Source organism: Thermobia domestica, chromosome 13, assembly GCF_964235325.1.
Source record: "Thermobia domestica chromosome 13, izTheDome1.hap1.1, whole genome shotgun sequence".
Classification (NCBI taxonomy): domain Eukaryota; kingdom Metazoa; phylum Arthropoda; class Insecta; order Zygentoma; family Lepismatidae; genus Thermobia; species Thermobia domestica.
In genome coordinates, this window is record NC_137466.1 from 16,267,016 (window position 1) to 16,293,723 (window position 26,708).

Here is a 26,708-nt window from a genome sequence, read left to right on the forward strand (position 1 = left end):
GGAAATACATATCAACAAGCAATTTTTTTGACACATTCAATAGTGCAAGAATATTGTAACTGGAAGTGATAAACATCAATTAACACTTGTGGTTTCATTAATAATATCCATAGAGCAAAAATAGTAAGAGATAGCGAACAATGGCTTTTAGATGTGGTTTCAGCGCTCGAGGAACAGGTTCTACCTTTGACCCTATTTCTCTATTACAACTAGGTTTAATAGATGTGCTATTTCTAGTTTAAGCATTGAATTCTCATAGTTTGTAAGTCTACACTGTGAAACAAAACTCACTTATTAACGTAGTGTTGAATATAAGTAAGCTCCCATATTTTCACGTCAATCATGGTGTTGTGGTCGCTAACAAAGTATTGTAACAAGACATTACACATTCAAATGCAGAAGACATATTAGATGGGATTTATGTATTTATTGTAGATAAGCTATTATTAATATATATATCAATGCAGTATTGCATTTCTTTATAAATTACAGTTACTTGAATGTATCAGGCATCAAGTCATTGTAGACGAATTATAGCATATATTTTGACAAAACGTTGATATTTTGACAAGTAGCTACATTTTCGCCACCCTGCCTCCCCTATTTCGGTAACGTAAGAATTCGGAAGTGAATAATACAATCACTGTTATAATCAGTGTGATCAATGACTTAGAGTATACTATTATTACCACTGAATTTGTCAAAACACACTGAAACATTTTCTAACGTTTCTAGACTTCAGCCGAAATAGTCAACTGTTTAATCTACTTCTATTTTATAAAGTAAGTAACATCATTTTACTTGTACATATTTTTAATAGGAAGGTGACGAATCATCTGATGGACTACTGAGCAAAGTTTCAGTTCCTATAATAGATAATGAAGCATGTGACCATGATTATGCAGATTTCGGAGGAATCGACACTCATCACGCTATATGTGCTGGACTTCCTGAAGGTGGCAAAGACTCATGTCAGGTGCGTATTCTTGCATGAACATTTTTCACTTCTTGTCAAATCAAAAATGGATTCGGAAAACATTTTGCTAGTTCGAAATTTGAATCATCAAATAGAATTAGACAGTTAAAATAACAGTGATATATGGAACATATATTAAGTAAATTGTACTAGAGATTTAATTAAGCCTATCTATTTATGAGTATTTATAAGAAAATAGGCACAAACCCAAATTATTCTATTAGAGTTCTATTAGACAAAATCTTATTCCTATAACAACGTTGCCTAATAAAACTGGGAAACTGGGAAGTCTGCACTGAGCATTGGAGGAAGTTCTATTTTTATAAGTGAAACATATGATGCGTGTTTTAGACTGATTCCACATTGGAATCATTTATCTTCTACATAGGTTTATATGGGGTACTATTTTAACATATCTAGCCTATTCCAAAATATGCGTTGCAGAATGCACTTGAACAGTCGAAGACGTGCTGGAAACGATGAATATATAACACAGGAAGGGACTACATCATTACATGAGAGAGTTCGATTTTTTTCTAACAGACCTCAAATCTTCTTATAATGTAATATAAATAATACATGTAAATATATCCCAATGACGCCCTGCTTGAAGTACAGTTTGGTGGTATTTTTGCATGAAACTTACATTTATAACTTGGCATACCGCATTTTGTAGTAAGTAATGTGCTCTTATATGCAACCAAGATTTGGGGTCAAAGTTTAGTTTTCTTAGTATTAATTTCTTGTCGTTTTCCTTGGATCTGGAGAAGTGGTTCTTCCTGTTGCCACGGGCGTCGATCCTGGTGATGGTCGATTGCACCTGGACCACTCAAAGTTTGCTTGCGTCTCCGTAGTTGTAATAAAATTTGGATTGATTTCTTCTAGGCGATATCTCAAAAGTAAACATATAGCAGCAGCCTGTTCTTCAAACCAACCAGTCCTGTAAAGTCTAGTGTACGTTTTCTTCTAGTCTTACTTTTTACAAGTGCATGCATACTTCCCAAAACTAATTCCTTAAGACTTACAAGAGCAAATGGAAAGTTCAATTTCGATAAGTGCTTACTGAATTCCGTAGCATATAAGAATGACATCAATATTAAAAATCAGTTAATGGACTACGCACAATAAATTCAATAATGCACCAGAATACTTTGAAAAACGAAGCCAGTCTCTAGATGCGACAGAAATTTTATTGTAAGCTGAGGAAAGAAAGCTTACGTAATGTATTAATTCTTGCTGCATGAAGCTAAGAATTTCTAAAGCTGTATGAAACTTTCTTTCCTTAGGTTACCGCGATAAAATTTTAATTTTTTACCTATGTAATTTCTTTGAAGAGACGCTATTGTTACACAAAGTGGGCTATACACTGGTCCCTAAACTCATCCTGTAATCTCTACTGCTGGACTGGAGTAGGTGAGCCTGAACTTCTACACCCGAAAGCTGGAATGTTAACGGTACTTTACGTAATAATGATGTTCTAACATGGTTCTTTAATGGATGTTGCCAGAGGTGGCGTGTATGTCATTATGGGTTGATGACCTGCTTACGTGTGTTGGAAAGTTGTTATATTTTTGTTTTTAGTTGTGCTGACATGGAAAGGTCATGTGCTCTTTTTTGAGTGTGTATGCGTGTCTCTAGAGACTCTATACTGGTTATTTTTAAAAATAATAATAATAATGGAAATTTGAATTAAATCTGTTGATACGTCATTCTGTATTACGTACTTTCGTAGTAGTGATTAAATTAATATTTGAGTCCCACCTGTTAGGCTAAAGGAGATGGTGATTATTTTATTTGTTAAAAATAAGAAGCTCAGAACACTTATAATGTATGATACGCACTGGGATCGAACCCGGGACCCTTAACATCAGAGATGAGCGTTGTATGATGGGAGGGAAATATTTATTCATGCGGGACTTTTTTAATTTGTTGGATCGTATTTTTTATTCTCTTGTAATTATTACTCGAACACTGTATGATACACTATGATGGTACATATACAGAGCGTGGTTTTCGTACGTTTTTTGCTGGTGAACTTAAGACATGAACTGAACTTTTCCCGCGCTTTTGGAAACCCGGTTGGGTAAGAGTGATGATGTGTGCTTGCAGGGCGTGCTAAAACTTGAATTTTAATACAAAGGAAGACCGTTGACACGTTTGGTAAACATTACAGAATACCGCCAGACTGATAGAAATAACTTTGGCGCCGCGATAGGTGAACAAAAGGAAGATTGCGGACGTGGGAGATAAGCATCACAAATTGGGGACAAACTAATAAAAATAACTTTAAGGTTGGGAATGCCGAACACGTGATTACCTTGCGGTTATGAAAATACTTTAAATACAGGTTATAAGAGACAAAATATATAAAGATACATCATGCAGTCGTATGAGAAGAAGGATCTTTGCAATAGCAATATTGAAGCAATATCTGATGCTGAAACAGAAATATACGAATCATCGTCAGATGAAGAATTTGATTTTGATGCAATAGATTCACCAGCGCTAACAGTTTCACCAACACCGCCAGCATCTCCAATTGTATTATCAAGAACATCACGATTTTGGGCTTTAGATTGTTCTTGTAATAGTGAAAAAGTGGATCGTGAATGTATAAAGAAGGCTATTGAAAAATGGAATTTTAATGAAACACTAATATGCGAGGGTTGTACGACAGGATCTAATCATGATTTTGATCATGATTGTATGACGACGCGTCCAGAATTATTGGAAACCCGCGCTTGGAGTATTATAGCAAGTCCTAGTGTTGAAGATGATGTGTTTTATTTGTACGCAAACACGCATATTATCGGACTATTAACAAGAGAAAAATTTTATGACGCCTATGTGGAATTATTAAGTGATACAGACTATTTACCGGAATTACTAGAGATCTTCATAAGAAAAGATAAACGGAAAGCGAATATTTCAGATTGAAAAAATGTATTCGAATAGTGCTAGTGTTTCATGTGTGTTATGTAATGGTGAAAACATTAATGTGAACTGTGTATTAAAAACTATAAAAGTATACTTACACAACAATAATCCAATGGAATGCGTGGAATGCAAGTTACATCTTCCTCATGAATGTAGACATTTTCATAATACTGGATCATTTGCAGTGAAGTATTTATCTCTTGACAAAACTCTTAGTGAACTCTTTGAAGTGTTTGAACAAGAACATAGTGAAATCTCATTTCGATGCTTTATGCATAAAACTTGTGATCTTTTACAAAATACAGAATTTGTTGGACAGATAATTCCGTTTTTTATTTTTCATACAAATGAAATTTCACCATGTGTAAATCAGTATATTATTGATATTCAAGGTTTTAAAATGTCTGATAACGAATTTATTATTCGTGAGTTTTGTTTAACTGCATGCGATGATACAGTAAATTTCCATTGCTTGGTAAAATCACCAGTTGAATATAATTTATTATCACTAGGATGTCAAAAACAAATTGACTGGTTAACATTAAATTTGCATGGATTGAAATGGAATAGCAAAACTGGATATACTGTATCATGCATACGAAACCTTGTATATCAATTATGTGCAAAGAATTCAACCTTTTATTGTAAAGGTTTAGAGAAATCTCTTTGGATTAAAAGAATATTTGCATTAGATAATGTCATTGATTTAGAAACAAAACATTGTCCTTCATTAAATGAATTATGTGGAAATACATTTAATGAATATTGTTCTTTTCACACAAGTATTGTAAAGAAATCAGGATGTGCATATCGTAATGCACAACAGTTGAATTATTGGTGGAAATATGAAAGATCAACAGCATTAACTAATGCATTATCAAGATTGTAATGAGGAATTGTAAATAAAATGCATGGGTGTAAGTTTAAAAAAAATTTATTGTAAATTAAAAATGTAAATTAAAAAAAAAATAAAAAAAAATTTAAAAAAAAATTATTTGTGTTTTCTTTTTAAAAATTTGTTTACATGTTTATAAACAATAGCATCATTCTTTTTCAAAATTTTCTTGTTAAACAATTTTAAACACTTTTCAAATGATTGAGTGCGAATAATATGATGCAGAAAATATAAGACAAAATAACCACATAACACAGAATTATCATGTTGATATTGTTGAATATTTGTAAAGTACATTTTAGTATTTTTCGACAAAAAGTTTTTTATTTCCTTGGGAATGTCCATAGCAAGACTATCAAAGTAGTATCCATGTTTTTTCTTATTGATGTACACTGCAACCCAGTGGGAACCAGCAGAATCAGATGTATCAAGATTAATCACAAGTGCTGCAGGGGGTTTTACCGTTACAGGAAGTTTGTCAATAGGGTAAATTCCAGTAACACTTGCACCAGTCACTTTATCAGTTAGTAACACTTTTAATAATTCATCACTATACATGATAAAGATTATTTTTAATTGTAGTAGGTATGTAATTATCACTGTTATTTACATGTAACACATAATCATACACTTTCACATATTCACTATACAGTAATGCTTCATGAACAGTACATCTATATTGTCCGAAACGATGCTTATTATGTGCACACCGATGAACGTGAAAACTTAATGCAGTATACTTTGGACAGTTTATTTCTTCCAAATTTGTAACTTCTCTTTGAAGAATTTCTTGAAGAAAACACTTTCTATTTATTCCGTATGTGTATATGGTTGTAGTATTTGAACAATATGTTTGAAGAATTTCCTTAAGATGTGAATATTCTACATCTCCTTCGTGCCAGGTAATGCCATACACATTCTCACCTAGATATTTGTTTGTGCTTATGATTGGCTCAGATAAGTTATTTAAAGGAAATGGTGGTTTAAAAACCCAATTTTGAAAAAAGGGAACGTCAGGATTTACAATGGCTAGCTCTTTTATAATAAACTCATCTTCGTTATCATGATACGCCGAGAAGTGAACAACAACCCGCATTGTACTCAACTAAATAAATTAGAAGGTGTTATCAGTATAAATATTTCTGTCTTTGTCTACTTGTGCTAAAGAATCGAATTGTGCGTACACAATGCATGTAACAGGTTCAGTTAAAGTTTCTGAAAATGATACTTTTAAATTTACAGGGGAATCGCGTACTACATCCCACGTGTTATCATCTAAAGTTCCTGTTGGAGATAGAATAAATGCATACAGAGCATATCCGTTTGGATACTCATCAAGAGTAACAGTATGTGAATAATTTTGATAATATATACCAGTACCTGAAATCAAAGTATAGTAACTTAGAAGGTATAAATTATTATTAAAATCAGGTGTGAGGGGGTTGGGAGGAAATGATTTTGAACCGACTTGTAATTGCAGTTTGTTAACGTTAAAGTTTCGAAATTCAAAGGGATTAAGATGTGATTTCCCATTGAAGGCTGTGTTGGAGATGAAACCAATAATCAGTCCTTTAGGAACATTACCCAGGAAAAGATTATCAAGGCTGTAAGACTTTACTTGTGCAGGTATAGTATAAGATCTTGTTTCCACTCTCGTCAGAGGTAACTTGGCTGTTTCCGAGCCCATTCGTGTATTTAATTGCATAGCTAAATCTGCAGCTACATCAATACGACGTACATGAAGAATAATTTCCTCAAGTGCAACTTTATAACTTGTATTTTCAGCAGACATTAAGCAAAAATTATCTTTACTACGATGTAGTTTTACACGCAAACTTACCTTGTTAGGAAGCATACGATCTAAACTTACAATATCCGTATGAAGACGTCCATACATTTCAAAAGATTTACTATTTTTCACCATATTAGCACGTTTTTGAAAACCAGCATTTGTATTATCTAATTTATTAAAATTTTTTGCAGTATCTTTATGCCACATGGCACATGCTAAATGTGTTTGAGAAGCATCATGAGAATAATTTAATAATGTTTCAATGTATGCACGATAAGGATAAGATCCTGATGAAGAACTAATTAATTTATCATTTAACGAAATATCAATTTGACTAAATAAAGAATGTAAGAAATTATTTACGGGTGCGACAACATCATCGTCAGCTAAAGTTGTACCATCAGCTTTAGTAATTTTACAACGTACATAAAGATATAGATATGCAGGATGAATAAATTCACCTGTTTCTCCCGGAATAACAAATTCAATAGGTCCTTCTGAGGTTAATGTGGAAATAGGACGATATTCAGCATTTGTAGTTGCTTCAATAGCTGTTTGTGTCATTGGTATAGAAAAGAAATCAAATTCATTGGTACAACATTCAAAACTATTTGAATTTAGGAACGCCATTATGAAAAGATGTCCTGTATATGTTTACGTTTTGTTGGTGGTCCAAACTTTACAATTGCAGGAGCTTTCCTCTTGCGTGACCGTCTCTTGCCGTTACCAGTTAGCAACTGCCCAACTTTATTAATTGCTTTTGTCTTTAAACTATTACCAGCTTCTTTTACACGTGCACGAACCGATTCTTTAAATGGTCGATTTTCTAATACATCACCCGCAACTTGCATACCGGTTTGTAATGCTTGACGTCCTACAGTTTTTGCACCTTGTTTAAGAAATGGTAAAGCAAAACGAAATAATCCTTTAAAGAAACTACCTATACCATGTCCCCTTTGATATACAGGTCCTGAAAAATATGGTATTCCGCGCCCACGATGATAAGTAACACGTCTTGCTCTCATTTTTTATTATTATTATTATTATTTAGAAGATGCCGGAGAGCGTTTAAAATGTAGTGTTACGGTCAGTGTCCCAGAACGAAATGGCAAATTTCGCCCTGCATGATCTTTTAATAGTATTTCAATTGTATTAAAACAAAATTTTGCAAGTGGCATATAATGAATATCTTCAAATGTAATTGTTTGAACTTTTCCATATTTAATATCAGAGATTGTTGCTATACGTAATAATGGTGCTTTTGTATCACCTAAAAATTGATATTGTATAATATCTGTATAAATAAAAATTTGATGTGGATATCCGATATCTATGTATGGTTGTTTGAATCCATGAGATTCTTTTACAAGATCTGATTTTTCAGAAAAACCTAATTGTAAAGCTAATGTAGGCGACAATGTAACTGATTCTACATGTTCATCACATTCAACATGTACAACATTTGAAAAACTAAATCTTATAAAACTCGATATTGCGTTTAATTCTTCTAGTAAATGATGAATGGATGGATAATATCCAACAAGAATTTTACTTTTCATAGGTTCTGCATTTTTAAATTTGTACCATATAACGTTTTCACCCGCGGTAACATTATAACATGTTAATGGAATATGTACTTCACTTAATCCTACATACCAATCGAATTCTGATAAACGAATATTATTTTTTAATTGATTAATAAAATGTGTTGGACTATTTGTAGGATATACATCAGCACTAGCATTTGAAACTAATGTAATGTAAAAACTATCATCAATACTTTCAGAAATCATTTTCGTTTAAAGTGAAGTGTTAGGTTTGAAGTTCCAAAACGAAATGGTAATTTTAACCCGTGTTCATCTTTTAAGTTTACTTCTATTGTATCAAAATATTTCTTTTCAACTTTAACATAATGTGGTGTGTGAAATACAAAAGATTTTACATGACCGTGTTGTACATTATATACACTAAGTTTTCGAACTAATGGGCCTATATTTTGTTGTTGTTTTACAATATCAATGCAAACATTAATTGTATTGGGAATATTATAATCTAAATCACATGGAAATTTTCCACGTGCTAATATTAAATCAACATTTTTAACTTTTGTGTATATAACATTTTTAACATCAAGCGTATTTTCATTAATAAATCCAAAAATCTGTTGTAAACCTGGTGTAACACCAATCATACATTGGTCTTCTAATTTTAAAGAATGATTAATAACAACTTGATTTTTATTTTGTAAATAGTGTAACATACGAACATTTTCAGGAATTAATTGTAGAATTGATTCAATTGATGAATAATATCCCGGTGTTATTGGAACATGGTAGCGTTCAACTTTATTATCGATAACACTAGTAATTATAATTTCTTCATTTTCACCAACATTGTAAAAACTCCACGGAATATTAATTTGTGTTAATGCAACACCCCATTCCCCATCACTTAAATCAATAGGTTGTGCCAATTTAACTCGAAATGATGATGTAGTATTATTCTCAAAAAGATTGCTACTTGCATTTGAAGGAAGAGTAACGTAAAAGTCGTGTGTAAAGTTCGAATTCATTTTGCAGACTGAATAGAATCTGATCTAATCCACGAATTCATACTTGATGGATATCCTAACCATTTTACATACATCCACCCTTTTTTACGTTTTAATACTTTTTCAATGAGATATGTTTTCTTTGAATTTATAATTACTTTTTGTAATTCTTGTGCATAAAATATTCCTTTAATTTCTTCACCGTTCCAATCTTTTAATTTGTAAGTAACAGGATCTGACTTAATACATTTGGCAACAATAAATATTTCTTGTGACCATTTAGGTAAATATCCTTTTTCTAATACATGTTTATACTTACTAACACGTACATAATCACCCTCATTAAATTTACATGTTATATTCTTTTTATTATTTTTATTTCCGTATAATGTTTCCCACACTTGATTCACATTGGAATCATTTACTTGTGCAGGTGCCATTTTAATACTTGAATGGTATGAATGATTATAATTTTTTACAAGTTGATCTAATACATTAATATAACGATAAGTATTCTTTGCAGTAAAATAACGATACAATCTTTCTTTTAATGTACGTATAAAACGTTCTGCTAACGCGCATTTAATTTCGGAATGAACACTATAATGATTAATTTCATATTTTTTAAACAATTGTTTTACATGACGATTATAAAATTCACCGCCTAAATCTGTTTGTACGTTAAACACGGGTAACTTGAAATTTTTAAAAATTTTTGTTATTGCTTTTACCATTTCAGGACCTTTCTTTGTTTTTAACGGAACACAATATGCGTAACGTGAAAAAATATCAATACAACATAATATATATTTATAATTATTATTATACTTTGCAATATTTTGCATATCTGCTAAATCCATTTGTAATGTTTCATTTGGTGCACTAACATAATACTTTTTACGTTCAAAAACTTTACGAGCTGGTGCATGTAATGTATAAGCATCTTGAGAAGCTAACCAATTTTTAATTTTCTTTTTAGATAACTTTGTTTTGCGTTGTAATGTTTGTATACTTGATAAAGAATCAGGATTTGAATAATTATAATATATTTTTGATAATTTTGTCATTTTACATACTATATTCTTTCCACTGTTTAAATAAATTAGCAACTACTGCAGGACTAGTAGATTTTCTTACTTTACGAATACGTTGTTTACTACTACTATTCACTTTTGATGCTGGTGTGCTATTAGGTGTACCAATAAATTCTTTAGGAACATTAAGATCTTCTAATAAATTTTTAAATTCATGAATACCTAAAGGATTTCTTGAATATTTTCTTGTACGAACAACATCATTTACTAAATCTATAATATTTGAACCTGGTATTGTTTTTCCTTGAATACGTACAATGCCAGACTTATCCCACTGAATTTTATCAGAACTTGTCAACTGTTTTAATAATAGATCTGTTTTCCTACGAAGTGTTTTCGGTACTGATTGTAAAATGTCTGATACAAATGGTAAAATAGAAGTATTGCTATCTTGTTTGGAACTTGATGATAAGTTTTCTTCTTCTTCTTCTTGAATGATAGGTAAAGTAATAGGCTTATGTGAAGAAGAAGATGTATACTGTAAATAACGATGCAAAGCTTGTTGATATAATTTCCACTTTTGTTGTACACTAAGATCACGGCGTTTTAAGATATTATTCATTTCTTCATCTAAACGTGACTGATGTGAATCTATGGATTTAAGATTTGATTGAATTTCATGTACAGCATTTTCAGGAACTAAAATCATTTTACGTAACTCTGACATATTTAACGACTGAAAATACTACTTCCTACTGCTGCAAGAAGTGGTCCCAAGATTAACGGTAAAAGCGCACCACCTTTTTGTAGTAACAACTTCTTCTTTTTATTTAATGCAGTACGCTGCTGAGATAGAGCACGTAAGATCTTTTTATGTCTACGTAAACGTTGCTTCTGACGAGAATTTAAAGGAATGTTTCCTTTTATTGTGTTTTTAGCTACTTGAGATATTGTTCTTATTAAATCCCCTGAAGCATTTTGTAAAATTTGTTTTCGTTTTGCATTTTTGCATTTGCACAGAGCACGGAGCGTGCTGTAGTGTTGTTTCACCTTCAACATCTTGATGCTGACTAAACAAAAATTTCTGTATGCATGTCTTTTACGTTAGCGTACACATGCATGATTTCATTTGGAAAAATATTTGTACGTATTCGCAATGCATCGTTTGTTTTTTGTGTCAAGTCAAATAATAAATAAGTGTGAGGCTCCCGTGTTACTTCTTCGAACACACTCACGACTTCTTTACTATACCGAGGCATAATTTGCCTTGCTAAATATTGTATTTGTAATTTATCACGTGGATTTTTAAATACTATAATATAATGTGCATTTAAACTAATATCACGTGCATGTTTTCCTTTTGGAAATAAATTTTGGATAATAAATATTACAGTTAACTTTTTATGATGTGCATACTTTGTAAATAAATTAGCAACATCGCCATTAGTTTCCGACATTAAATCATCAAGTATTAATAATGAATTTTCTTTAATTTCAAAATTATTCATGTCAGGTATTCCCTCTACAAAACGTATTTTTGCATTTGCATCTAATTTTGGTATTACTGCACCATAACACCAAACAATATCATTAAATTTTATACTAAACATTTGATCACATTCATTAAGTAAACGATTTACAAAACAAGTTTTACCAGCCCTTGAAGGACCAGCAATTAAAATAGTAGAGGGATGTTGAAACTTTAACATCTTGTAATCAAATGAATGCATACAATAGAGACTCTGCTTTATATACACACTCACACTCATACATTCACATATTTTCGAACATGTGAATTTTAATATTTTCACAATCGTTGATTGTTCGGAGTATACATACTAATGAAACGGATAAAAAATCACTGGGATATAAGATTAAAGCTTGAAATGAAAAAATCACTGGGATATAAAATTAAAGCTTGAAATGAAAAAAAAAATTATGAATAAATTAAAATAAATTATGAATAAATTAAAAATAAATATTTTTACAAGTGATTTTAAGAACGAGTATACGAGCCGGTTTAAAAAAGAGACATTCATACAACTCACATTCATTCATTCGTGGGTCTATAACCGTAAGGTACACTTGCACGTTTTTGTACTGGTTCATCGTCAGTTACGTCAGGTTCGTCAATACGTTTTCGTTTTTTGTTGACCTCACGGTGTGTCTTTGTCTCCCTACAGCTAAAAATACGGAACCCCGGTCTACGAACGATACTGTTTGGGTTTTCTATTACTGTGGACTCTAATTGTCCAGACACTAATTTATAGAAACTCTCAAAGTTAATTTTTTGAGAGGTTCTATCGTTTAGTGTTATCCCCCTAATTTTGAATATATCGCGAACATCCCCTTGGGCATTTGTTAGCCGCATTGCGTAGTTTTTACAGCCAAGACCTATAAAGGTTGTAAACTCCCAACCTTCAGGAATTTCATTTGTAAGATCACCCAAATAGTTTCCGAGCGGTAACAAGGGTTCCTCATCTTTTTTCTGTAGATACATGATACTGTCAGTGTCACAGTAAATTGCTCTGTCAGGTCCTACAGTCGTCAGTAGCTCGTAAAGTCTAAGTCTAGCCCACGAAGTAATAAATGCGGCTAGTATCACATTAGAAAACGCTAACGGTACGTTTTCGTTTTCAATGTCTCTGTATGTGACAATGAGATGGTCATCATCAATTGGTACCACACTTTGAATTTCATACCTTGCCGTAGTTAAATACCTAAGAAATGTAACCTCATCACTAACAATTATACTCTGCGACATATCTGTGCGCTGCCCCCACTTTCCATACAATGAATTGAGGTATAGTTTCGCACATTGCCTCAATCCAGGGTTCGTCCTAATATTATCATAATTTAATCGTATGCCTTCATGGGCATAATATTCTTCGATATATTTATGTTTGTCTTCTTCAGTGGTACAGTAAGCAGGAAAACCAGAGGCTTCCTGCTTCATCTGAAGGAAGGAATTCACATAGCTCCCGAACAGTCCACCTGAATTCCCCTCTTCAGGATCTAAGAGTTCAAATTCCCATATCTCATGTATATCGATTATTTTGTAACCTTTTTTAAGAGCAAGGTGTAACTCTGGAGTACAAAATGTTTCTGTGAGAGCACACTCAGCGTCACTATGAGTACATTCATTAGTGTTTTCTTCTTCCATACATGTGCGGCAAAGGCCGAAAAGTAATCGACCTCCCGCAACGTATGGTAAGATCGGAAAATAGAGGTCCTTTGCAGGGACAATTGTGCATTTGACTACACCGTGAATACTTTCCACATCTGGAAAGTCCGGTCCCGTGTGAATCTTAGGTGATTTAACCGGCATAGGTTTACGCGCCATTACCCATGGGTAAAGGCTAGTTACATCGGCATAAGATATACGCTCATCACTCGTACAATTGACGTAAGAACGAAAGACCTCCGTGCGACCACCGTTGTAACAGTTCTTAGGAATAAGAAAATCAGGTAAATTAGTACAACGTTCTTGAACAAACTTTTGCACTTCCTTGTCCGTCTTTATCTTATTATCCCAAGAACATTCCCATATTTCATATAGGTTTACACCTATACTTTTTAGGTACTTACGGCGGCGCATGGTTTGCTCATAGCGTTTTTCCATCGTATTGTACGAGTCTTGTGCATCGTGCAAAACCGCGTCACGGTTAAAGGGAAAACAATGGCGGCAGGCATGGAAAAAACATCCGTAATACTCGAAGGCGGCGTTGAGTCCTTCGTGCCATCCATCGACCTTGTACCTACCAATATACTTTTCCCCACCTCTCCTAGCATGCTGGATTTCTATCCCTAATTGGTCTTCCATATACATAAGCCATTGCATAGCTTTTGTACTATACTTGGTCTTATGATGAAATCCCAACGCGGGAATGATAGGAATAGTATTTTCCGGTAAGTGCAAGGTACGATATGTACGCATTGCAAGACTTGCAATGGTTGATGATGTTATGAAACATTGCAAACCCTCCGTTTTCTCTTCAATAATATCGCTAAATTTGATGACCGCTTCTGTTAGAATTCTAACATCATTTTTACAACAAGCCAACATATCCTTCTGCAGGTTAAACTCCTCGCCATTTTCCGCACGTTCTTGGTGCCAGGCTTCCAATTGTTTTCTTTCTTCTGTGCTTCGTCCCTCAGGGTCATAGTACTTAAGCGGAGGGTAGGGACCGACATAATTTTGATTTTCTTCAGTATTAAACAAATATGGGAAATCTCCCTTCTTTAAATTTTGACTAAGGCCTAACGTTTTCGGTAATCTGGATAATTTAGCACCAATATAGAGGAAAAAGTCGCGAAAAAAGATACGGTTACCTATATTAATATTAAAAATCTTTTGACCCTGAATAAGAACACTAGGTACAATATGCTGGTCTTCTATTAGAGTTCTAAGACAGAAGAGACCATCATATCTGGATGCATTATGAGCGATCGCCAGGATTTTCTGAAAGACAGGACGTTCTACTAACACGTGGTTAATAAAATCCGTCATTGTCTTAAAAGAAAACGAACGATTTCCAATATTGTCACCGCACGTTTTACAAGGCTCATCGATACCTTTTCTTATACAGACGTGACATACATGATGACAACACACCAATACAACCTCATGTTCCCTTTCACCGCGCTCATTCGGCGCCTTCAACATCGTCTCTACATCATAGGTAATGTACATAAACCTTTTCGTATGAACAGGTTGCTGTTTCTGAACAAAACATGTATGATTTGTATCAACATACGCGCGGCATGTTGAACAAAAATGTTCACCACACATGTGTTCAGATTTTCGCCCCCTCTTATCAAAGATGATACCACAATCGATGCAGAGCTTTACATTATCACATACGGATTTAGCCGCTTTATTACATGTCAGATGGCTGTCAAAACAAATACCCGCAGCAAACTCTCTATTGCATGCATTACATTTAATTCTGTTTGCAGTATAGTCCCGTTCGTGAGTATGTTCGCAAAAAGTACAACGAGTTTTACACTTATGTACCCAATATCTTTCATCATAAGCTTCCAAACAATAATAACAATACTTCCGTGCCTTGAGAAAACTTCTAATATTACGAATGGGTTCGAAATGACCAATAGTGTTACCTCTTTGATATAGGATAAAAATCTTATTTTCTGCATATTCTCCCGGGTAAAGTACTATATATTCCCGATTATTCTTTTCAACCTCCTCATAAACAACGATTTGATATTCCCCTTTCAAATATGCTTGAAAGAGGTCCAAATCAGAGATGTCACAACCTTGCTTACTTTGAACGTTAACTCCTGCCATTTCGCAGAGAACTTCTGCTTTAAGAATCCAATTATTATAGTCTCTTGTTTTTAAATTACATAAAACTTGACTACTTGCGGTATGTTTTGTTATTCCATATATTATGGCCATGGGGAGGCAGTACATATTCTTATTTTCAATGCGAATTAATCGCTTTTCCAAGTAATCTTGGTATTTGCAGTATTTTTGGACAGCACTCATTGCATTAGGTCTTCCTTGTCCGTGGAAATTCTCTGCTATATGGAATCGAAACAATACTTCTTCCCCTAAAAGGAACACTTCATTCGAATTTAGTACTCGTTCGATTGAAGTGAGGACTGTTCTAGCAGTGAAATTGTCCTTTCTTCTAAACGGCACATACACTGGTTTGTTATTAGTACTATTACTACTTTCAACGTATAAACCAATGTAGTCCATGGGGCGTGCATTGGAGATCACATGTTCCAACGCAAAATCGATTAAACTTTCGATATAGGCCTCTGGGTTATTAATATACCTTTCATCACCCACAGGTCTAACGACAATTTCATGGCCCGTAAGATGAAACTTACGAAACCTTTGTCTGCTTTGTCTTACAACTTCGAAATTACTATTTCTTTGATTATCCCCGCCATTATTATTATCACTACTACTACCACTTGTACTACCACTATTATGACTACCAGTAGTACTACTTGTACTATTCTTATTTATGTTGCCATGTCCAACCATTGGTGGGACACTAGCAGATGACGGTCCAGGCCGAGGAGAAAAAATCATTTGGTTCCCATAGTCATGATTATCCTGTACACAATATTGAGTTGTATTGTATACAGGATTTTCTCCCTGGACCTGTTGCGTGAGTATAACCACAGCATTGTCCGCATTTTCAACCAATCTCCTCATTTCTTCTTCAATTGGTAATTCAACGGAATTTAGATTGCCAATCCCATCTGCTTTATCATTTAGGAAAGCTAAATCTTCATTTGATAACAAATATAAATTATTAGAACTCAAGTTATGTGTTTCTTGAGGGGTCATGACTATGGCATTATTATTATTATTTTCAGATGGGATTAAGCATGGTTCCAAAACAAATCGCGAGCCAAAATCAAAAAACTCAGATAACTCTGTATCATTTATCCTATCTACCTGACCTTCCCCACAAGCTAATAAATACATAACTTTATCTAGAGCCAATTCATATGATTCTTTACTACGGAAAAAACCGTACACAAACAAATCCAGTACGTCAGCACTGCTTACACAGTGCTGGAGAAGTAGTATATCATTACCTTCAAAAACACGAAGGGTCCGCAATAAGGCTTCGCATCTCACAGTTCCCCTATGGCCAAGTCTGCTTAATTCCATGATGGCTTTCCACGTACTAAAAACCCTAGGGTACTCGTTGAGACCGCGCAAAACCTCTTGCAGGTAGATCTCATCAATCATGTTAAATTCTTCAGTTGGGCAGAAGAAATCCATCTAAAAAAAAAACAAAGAAAAAACTATTTTGAGTAATCAACACCACTTTAATAAAAAAAAAGATCAAATAAATACATCTTTTAAGCAACGCTCACATAATAATATCATATAAAAGAAAAAATAATCATCTTTAGTTAATCATTGATATGTAAATAGAAATCAATCAAGTTACTTTATGAAAAAAAAAATCAGTAAATATATTCACCTATATTAAATTATAAACTATTCTATTAAAAATATCCACATACATACACATACACACACACACACACACACACACACACACACACACACACACACACACACAGAGAGAGAGAGAGAGAGAGAGAGAAAGAGAGAGAGAGAGAGAGAAAGAGTCTCTCTTTGTTCATTAATATTGGTTAAATACAAGGCAAGTACAATTAAAAACCATATAATTTCTTTCTTTTTTTAAAAAAAAAATCATAATAATAACCATAAGAAATACATACGTTTCAAGGCTTAGTTCTCCGTTCACAATCCACAAAAAAGAAAAAAAAGAAATCTCAGCTGGGATAGTCGGTACTTTTTAATTAATTGCTAGCACCACAACGCTTAGCACAGCTTCAATATCTGTAATAAAACAGGTCTCAATAAATATACTGGTAATCCTGTATACTTTATTTAATACTATTAAAATAGGTTAAATAATCAGGAAAGCTTTCTCTGTGATCTTTAACGCACGCCGACGTAAGAAAAAATGATAAGCGTACACATCAAATACATGTTATATCATGTTCTATCAAGTGTTCTCCCCCTCCCACCACTAACAATGACATCTGTCGGAGAACTTTTAAATTAACTTTAGTTTAGTATAAGCCGTGTGCCGTGTTGACGTATTTATTATTAGTCCTGAATATATATTTATATTTTAAAAGGTAAAGTATGATATATATTTCTTTTCAGCCAATAAATACTACTGATAGCATTAAATAAGTACCCTTCTCGCAGTTGTGTTCTGTTAATAAAACATAATTTGTGAGGACATAGTTGATTCTTCTTCTATCAGTAAACCACCAAACGTTCATTATATTACAAATCCCTAAGGGGGGACCCACCAACACATATGACCCTTCAGTTGAACATAATTATCATCATCATTATGTTATTACCTATTCAGAAAAACCCGCAATTGTAAAAACTAACTAACTAATGGGAAACTTTAACACATATCAATGTATATGGTAAAAACAACCCCACATAATTCTCTTTTTTACTATAATATAATACTGCTAAAATCTCGGGTCACCTGTAACTAAGAAGGGTAAGGGCTCCCGTTACTTGTAGAAATATACTACAATAGTCGTACGTGATTTTCCTTTTGCTATAATGTAATATACTGTTAAAATCTAAGTAAACCTGGGGGCCGTGGTGGCTCGGTGGTAGAGCGTTCACCCCTGGTGTTTGGGGGTCCCGGGTTCAATACCAAATATTTCAACATTTTCATGACAAACATTGTTTGGATTTATTTTTTTTTATAAATTGTGGTGGACAAACAGCGTACATATGAAAATTTCTCGGGGGTTCTCCCGTTTCCTCCCACTTCCTATATACTTTTAAGAGCTTTCTTTGTAAAGCGAAGCAATATAAAAAAACAATTTATTAGGAGAATATCTTTTATTCTCTCACATATTGTTCGACAAATAAAATAATCACCGTCTCCTTTAGCCTAGCAGGTATAACCGTGGGACGTAAAACTCAAAATTTTCTAAGTAATCCTGTAACTGGGAGCCGCCAGTTATACTACAAATAGGACTACATAATTTCCTTGTAATACAATACTGTTTAAATCTGGAGGAACCCATAACTAAGGGGGGGAAGGGCCCCCGTTACTTGTAAAATATACTACAAATAGTCGTACGTAATTCTCTTTTGCTATAATACTGGTAAATTTAGGCAATCTATCTGACAGGCAAAAACCACTTAGTTGGAGGGATATAGTACAAATAGGACTACATAATTTCATTTTTTGCTATAATACTGTTTAAATCTATGTTGGGCTATCTGAAAGGCAAAAGCCCCTCGTTGAGGGACATGGGCTCTATCTGGGAGGTAAAACCCACTTAGTTGGAGGGACATCATTTCAATTCGCTTCAATGTAATACAATACTGCTAAAATCTGGAGGAAGGGCCCCCGTTACTTGTAAAAATATACTACAAATAGACGTACATAATTCTCTTTTTTGCTATAAGATAATACTGCTAAAATCTAGGATCGCCTATAACTAATGGGACCCGTCAGTTATAGCCACGTAATTTTCCTTTTGCTTTGCGGATATACAACAGGTTTTCAAGTCAAAAGACAGTGTTCAATAACCAATGTATTTAGGTGTTTCCGTAAAATTTTCTTTCTTGACATTAAAACTATTGTTTGCGCTATGCTGCTACCACCCACGCAAAATAACTAACATTCAGTAATATTTACTATTAAAACACGATAATGTTGGGGGAAAAGCGCTCCCCCAAGACTAAAACATTTCTTTCTGCAAATACTAGTCTTAGTTCAAACATTTGCGTTCCTAAAAAGATTATCAGATGTGTTACCAAAGCGTAGTAGTATGCCATCTATTGGCAAATGAGCTTACTTAAACAGTTCAAGTCCCATCTGTACAACGTACATATATATATATATATATATATATATATATATATATATATATATATATATATATATATATATATATATATATATATATTAGGTATAAGTGATTTAAAGTGCTCGGTATAACAGTTTAAAAAAAATCGTAACAAATGAATCAAACATATTGTAATTAAGCATACTATAATTAAGCAAATAAAATTCTACAAGTAAATGGTCCGTCTTTTATTTGTAGGTTCACATTTTTTAATATGTTCTGAGCTTCTTATTTTAAAAACGAGCTTAGTTAGTATTTTCGAAACAAAGTTTCTCTTTTGAATTTGCTAAGCAAATGAACCAATAAAATAAAATAACACGAACGAATAAAATAATCACACTACAAGTGTTCTGAGATTTCATAGAAATCGAACCAATAAAATAAATTAACACGGAACTTCTAATGAAGTGATTGAACAAAAAAAAAAGCAAATGAACCAATAAAATAAAATAACACGAACCAATAAAAAAAGAAGCAAAATAATGAAAAAAGATACGATCCGTAAATAATAATAATAATAATAATAATAATAATAATAATAATAATAATAATAATAATAACTTTAGTAATCGAAAATCGCAATTACATTTCAAGCGTTTTCAGTATATCGCAAAGCTTATCCTCTCGTCATGATTACAAAAAATGGTCGTAGGTTTATTTCCCGGATAATGTTTCTCAGAAGCAAATCGTGTAGTTTTTCAATAATTATTCAAAAACTCATTATTATAATTAAGTGAATAATACATGGTATTAAAAAGTTCTCACCTTAAAAATCAGAGTTCGTTCTGTTAAATCAGTCACAAAAAAGTTCAACACACAAAAGATCAATACACACACACTATGAAACGGTGTAAAAACAATAATAACAAACTTTATTTCAATACTATATATATATATATATAAGGATTTCATTATGTCCCTCCCCCAAGCATCATGATTTCATCGGGTTTTCAACCCGATTTCATTAATTATAAATAAATAAATAAGGTCGTCATATCCACTAACATCGTTTATTCAGTGTTACGGTAAGACATCTAAAATTTCTTATTTTCAAGTTCGTCAACCGCTGGAGAAATCTCATTCAAACAGGGTATCGATCGATCAACATTCAGGACAGGCTATGTACGGTTTTCATCTAATTAAGGAAAATGCTTACATGTTCATCAGATATTAGATATTCTGCCAAAAATCAGATATTGCCACAAAAATACATCTTCTAAAGGGGGAAGAAACATAAAATTTCTATCTGTCTTCTTCATCACTGCAGATAAGTATCGCAGTAACAAACATCGTTAATGGAAAAATATTTCAGTATGTCATCGGTCAAAGTTCCAACAAACAAGGAAGAAAGTGTCTACGGTTATTTCAGTACAAGCGGAAATAAAAGTAGAAAGTACATTGACATTCTATATCTATGTCACCACTCAATGTTCTAACGGAAGCAAGGGGAAACGCGTGTAAAGCAACAACCCGGAAATAATGGCATTTTACAAAAATAAACCTCTATTCATTCTAAAACAGCCTTCTCTCAGAGACGGAAGAACAATTCACTCGCTCCGTATTTCAAACTTGGCTGTAAACACGGAGTTAACTATAAGGAATAAAAATAATGAATATTAACAAAATAAATAAAGCATTCAATCATACACACATTTCGTATTTTCCCTTTTTTTTTTTTTTCTCGCCAATTTACATGTGAGAATTGCAATAATTCTCAGTACAATACAGCGTTCACCATTGGTGTTTGGGGGAGTCCCGGGTTCAGTCTCCGTACAATACAGCATTCATCTCTGGTGCTAAAGGCCCCATATTCAATCCCCGTACAATGCAACGTTCATCTCTTGTGCTAAGGGTACCAGGCTCATTTTCAGTACAATACAGCATTCACCACTATTGCTAAGGGTCCCATATTCATTCCCCGTACAATGCAACGTTCATTTCTGGTGTTAAGGGTACCAGGCTCATTTTCAGTACAATACAGCATTCATCTCTGGTGTTAAGGGTCCCATATTCAATCCCCGTACAATGCAACGTTCATTTCTGATGCTAAGGGTCCCATATTCAATTCCCATAAAATACAGCATTCATCTCTGATGCTAAGGGTCCCATATTCAATTCCCATAAAATACAGCATTCATCTCTGATGCTAAGGGTCCCATATTCAATTCCCATAAAATACAGCATTCACCACTGTTACTAAGGGTCCCATATTCAATCCCCGTGCAATGCAACGTTCATTTCTGGTGTTAAGGGGCCCCATATTTAATCCCCGTACAATGCAGCATTCATCTCTGATGCTAAGGGTACCATATTCAATTCCCATAAAATACAACATTCATCTCTGTTGCTAAAAGTTCCATATCCAATCCCCGTACAATGCAGCATTCATCTCTGATGCTAAGGGTCCCGGGTTCGATCCCAGTGCGTATCACACATTATAAGTGTTCTGAGCTTCTTATTTTTAACAAATAAAATAATCACCATCTCCTTTAGCCTAACAGGTGGGACTCAAATATTAATTTAATCACTACTACGAAAGTACGTAATACAGAATGACGTATCAACAGATTTAATTCAAATTTCCATTATTATTATTATTTTTAAAAATAACCAGTATAGAGTCTCTAGAGACACGCATACACACTCAAAAAAGAGCACATGACCTTTCCATGTCAGCACAACTAAAAACAAAAATATAACAATTTTCCAACACACGTAAGCAGGTCATCAACCCATAATGACATACACGCCACCTCTGGCAACATCCATTAAAGAACCATGTTAGAACATCATTATTACGTAAAGTACCGTTAACATTCCAGCTTTCGGGTGTAGAAGTTCAGGCTCACCTACTGACTGGATAATAACTGTAGAAATATATTTGGAGTTGTAATTTTTGTCAAGTTAAACCCGTCAATTTTAGATACGTTCCAAACTTTCTGTAACATTAAACATGCATATTTTCCAACACGTAGCTCTCATGAAGGAAATTGTACATTTAAGGGCTTGCTAATACTTGTTTTATTGCAGTATCATCAGTGTGTTGAAAATCTTATGCTGTTTTATATCTTTTCAAATAACAAATACAGTTATAACAAGTAAGTATTGATAGAAAATTCTGTTCTTGAACATTTTGCTGATACACCGAGAAAAATCTCTTCTCCGGATATTGTACAAATATACGGAATCCTCTTGCTTACTACAGAAATCAGCTCGGAGCATACGCTATCAATATGCTACATAGGCACTGCCTTTAGATGTTACATCATGCCGTTGCAGGATGTCTGATATCTAACGGTCTTCCTTATATTACATACAGTTAGCAAAAAAAGTATTCGTCTCAAAGCGCATACAATATAAATCGAATCATATATTAAAGGAACGAAGACTTTATCGCACAATAACATGCCCGTAGGTTCATCTACACTTCCCAGCATAAAATAAAGAAAGAAAGAAATGAAACTTTGTCTTTCGTTTTCTACAGGTTACAATAAAGCAGAGAGAAGTCATATTTACTGCCAAAAAAGTATTCGTCTTGTATCTACCTGAAGCAACATACCCTTTGTAACGCGTGTCTTTTGGTACTATTTGCAGACGTTTGTGTCAGTTAGTGAACTCTAGTCGAAGTGTGTGTGTGTGTTGCTGCTGTTGGAGTGAACAACTAACAGAAATCAACCAGGGGAGACGGAATGGGCCGAAAATCAAAAGAAACAAGTGAAGAGGAAAGACGAATAATGATACGATTGTTTGGTAAGGGTAAATCCTTTAATGAGATCAGTGATATGATTGGTCGGCCTATTACCACCATTAAAAGCTTTATATACAAGTTTAAAAAGACAAAAACATACAAAAAACTACCGAGATCGGGGCGTCCATCACAACTAACGCAGCAAGATAGACGTCTCATCTTACGTAAAGTTAAGAAAACTCCGAAAATGAGTGCACCCGTCATAGCTGCGGAGCTTGAACAAGAGTTTGGAAAGAAAGTGTCAGGTCAAACTGTGAGAAACGTCCTCCATGAAGCTGGATATAGAGCCCGAACAGCCCGCAGAAAACCGTATATCAGCAAAACCAACAGAAAGAAGCGCCAGGAGTATGCAAAATCACACAGAAACGAGACATTCGACTTCTGGAAAAAGGTGGTTTTCACTGATGAAAGCAAATTTAATTTGTTTCAATCAGATGGACGAGTTCTGGTATGGAGAAAAAAGAATTGTGAGCTGGAGGGAAAGAATCTTACAGCTACAGTGAAACATAGGGGCGGATCAGTACTTGTATAGGGGTGTATGAGTGTGAACGGGATTGGGGAATTGTGTTTCATTGAGGGAATAATGGATCACATAGCATATATCAACATCTTGAAGAAACGTCTTCCCACGAGTGTTGAGCAAATGGGCCTAGTAGGGGATTACATATTCACGCAAGATAACTACCCGAAACACACTGCCCTGAATACGAAGCTGTGGCTCTTATACAACACTCCGAAGTGGATGGAAAGCCCTCCACAATCACCGGACATAAATCCAATTGAGAATCTATGGCACACACTGGAAACAAACATACGAAAACGCCGCATTTCAAATAACACTGATCTTAAAAACGCATTGTTGACGGAATGGAGAAAAATTACCAGGGCAATAACAGAAAATTTAGCTATATCAATGCCAAAGAGGTTGCAGGAGGTCATACGGCGAAAAGGAGAACCCACAAAGTATTAAAATTTGGGGGACGACAATCTAAGCCATTGCAGATGAATAATGTTTCTTTGTAGACGAATACTTTTTTGGCGTGAAATATGTTTAGTTTATTTTATTTGTACCTTTTCGTATGCTTCGAATGTGAAATAACTTAATTTGTATGCTTAATAAATATATAGATAGTGTAATGAAATATTTGTGTTTCGTTCTTGCTTTTATTATTGAGTTGAATGTAAATTATTTGCGTACAAACACTTCAGTTCTGGCCGGACGAATACTTTCTTTGCTCACTGTATATATATGTTAATTTCGTCAGCTATATGTTATATACACATCCATTTGTAGGTGAGATCCTGAACGCCTATATTGTTTTACACGGAAAGTACGTACAGATGGAACACTTATACAGAAAGTATTATAAAATATGTGTTTTCAGTTATACGTTTGCTGTACGTTAAGTCCAAAAACTACAGGATTTATAAATGTAACATACGATTTTACGTACGCCACATAATTTTTTTTCTCGGTGTACTTGTAAAAACAGGAATGTGATGACAACTACAAAGAGTTGATAGTTTTTTTTTTTTTTTTTTTTTTTTGTCAGGAAATTTTAAACTGCAACCCTCCTATGGAGATTTCGGAAAACGTTGCTAAAAACAAAACAAGTTTACAGTATGAGAATAATATTGTTAGTAGAAAATAACTTTCTTTCGAAAAGCTTGTTTACTTCGTTCTCTTAAACTCTAAAACTGGTCACTCAGCAGACGCCCTCTATTAATTGAATTCCATAATTAAACATTTTCATCTTTGACAAGCTTATGAATATTTGTTACAACTTAACACAATATTAGCTTGTAATGATAAGTCTGTTATCTTTCTGAAACTGAACACTAGTATTTGGGGCCGCGGTGGCTCAGTGGTAGAGCGTTCACCTCTGGTGCTAGGGGTCTCGGGTTCAAACCCTGCTCCCGCCAAGTGAACTTTGTGGTGGACAAACACCGTGTGCGTGGGTTTTCTTGGGGTTCTCCCGTTTCCTCCCACTTTCTTCATTACACCATTTCATTCATTTCTCATAATCACCGTCTCCTTTAGCCTAACCGGCATAACCGTGGGACGTTAAACTCAAAGATTTCATTTCATTTTGAACACTAGTATTTCTAAAACGACTTGTCAAAATTGAGTAATTTTGTCGCCGTTTGTAACATCTCACTTCACCTTCCAGAAACATACATTGATAGGACAAGGATAATAAAATACACACAGATTTGAAAGTATCCTTTGAAGATACAAAGATTATCTTACAAATATTTTGAAGTTCGTATTCTATGAGTGCCTTGAGACTTACCATTTTTGACTGTTCACATTTACAGTTGGTAGGCTTACATTTTAAACATAAATTGTGCAAAAATCTGATTGTAATGTGTTATAAACTTGTACTATTACTGAGTTTATTACTGAATGGGTTGCAAAGGAATATCTATTGACTAATTGGAGAGAATTGAAGCTGGAGCAAGCAATTTCAGATGAGTACAACAGAAGATTGTTATGCTGAAGGGGTAGTGTTAGGTGCTATTCTTAGTTAGTGTTACATATTGCATGGTGGTAAAATAATGAAATACAGTTCTATAGATTAACGTCCCATGATTGTCCTTTAGGCTAAACGAGACGGATGATTAACAAAATCGAATGATTGTGACATTATTATTATTATTATTATTATTATTATTATTATTATTATTATTATTATTATTATTATTATTATTATTATTAACTAACTGTTTAAGATAATTGTTCTTTTCATGAATACAAATATAATTTAATGTCTCCCACAGGGTGACTCTGGAGGACCTCTCGTGGTTAATAATGTGCAAGTAGGTATCGTTTCTTATGGTAATGGTTGTGCAAGACCTGGCTATCCTGGAGTCTATACGAAAGTTTCTGCATATAGAGATTGGATCGCAGTCATCATAGGAAAGTAGATTGGTGGTTATGTATTTACTTCTTTTTGTTTTCCTTGTTTATCAATAAACATATTTCAATTAAACTAAAGTTTCATTTCTTATTTTCGTAGAGAAACAACTTGAAGGGCTCGCTGCAATAATGAGCTTACCCTCAAAAAGTTGTTCTCGAGATATTAGAATTTGAAAGTTTGAAAAAATCCATAAATCGGAATTCTTTTAGTAATGTTGTACAGTTCATTCGAAAAGCATCACTAAAGTTTGTAGTTTATATAGACACATACAGGTGTGTACAATTAAAATGCAAAGTGGGTTTAATGTGTCCTCTTTGCAGTTTAATATTACACATTATTGGTTAGTTTCTTATAGTGTCAGAATTTTGGGTGTTAGTTCTTTGAAATAACAACTAAAATAACAGAAATGCATGACCATTATATTGTGA

The 26,708-nt window shown here is 33.8% G+C and overlaps 1 protein-coding gene across 1 annotated transcript in view; it reads left to right on the top strand.

Annotated features, from left to right (window-relative positions):
- LOC145668028 (trypsin-2-like) overlaps nucleotides 1-26,357 on the top strand; it is an 85,538-nt gene extending 59,181 nt beyond the window's left edge. The window contains exons 6-7 of the mRNA XM_081735497.1: nucleotides 821-976; nucleotides 26,141-26,357. Coding sequence (XP_081591623.1) covers nucleotides 821-976; nucleotides 26,141-26,287 — 303 coding nt within the window. The 3' untranslated portion in view covers nucleotides 26,288-26,357. The remainder of the gene's footprint in view (nucleotides 1-820; nucleotides 977-26,140) is intronic.
- Nucleotides 26,358-26,708: the final 351 nt, after the last annotated feature.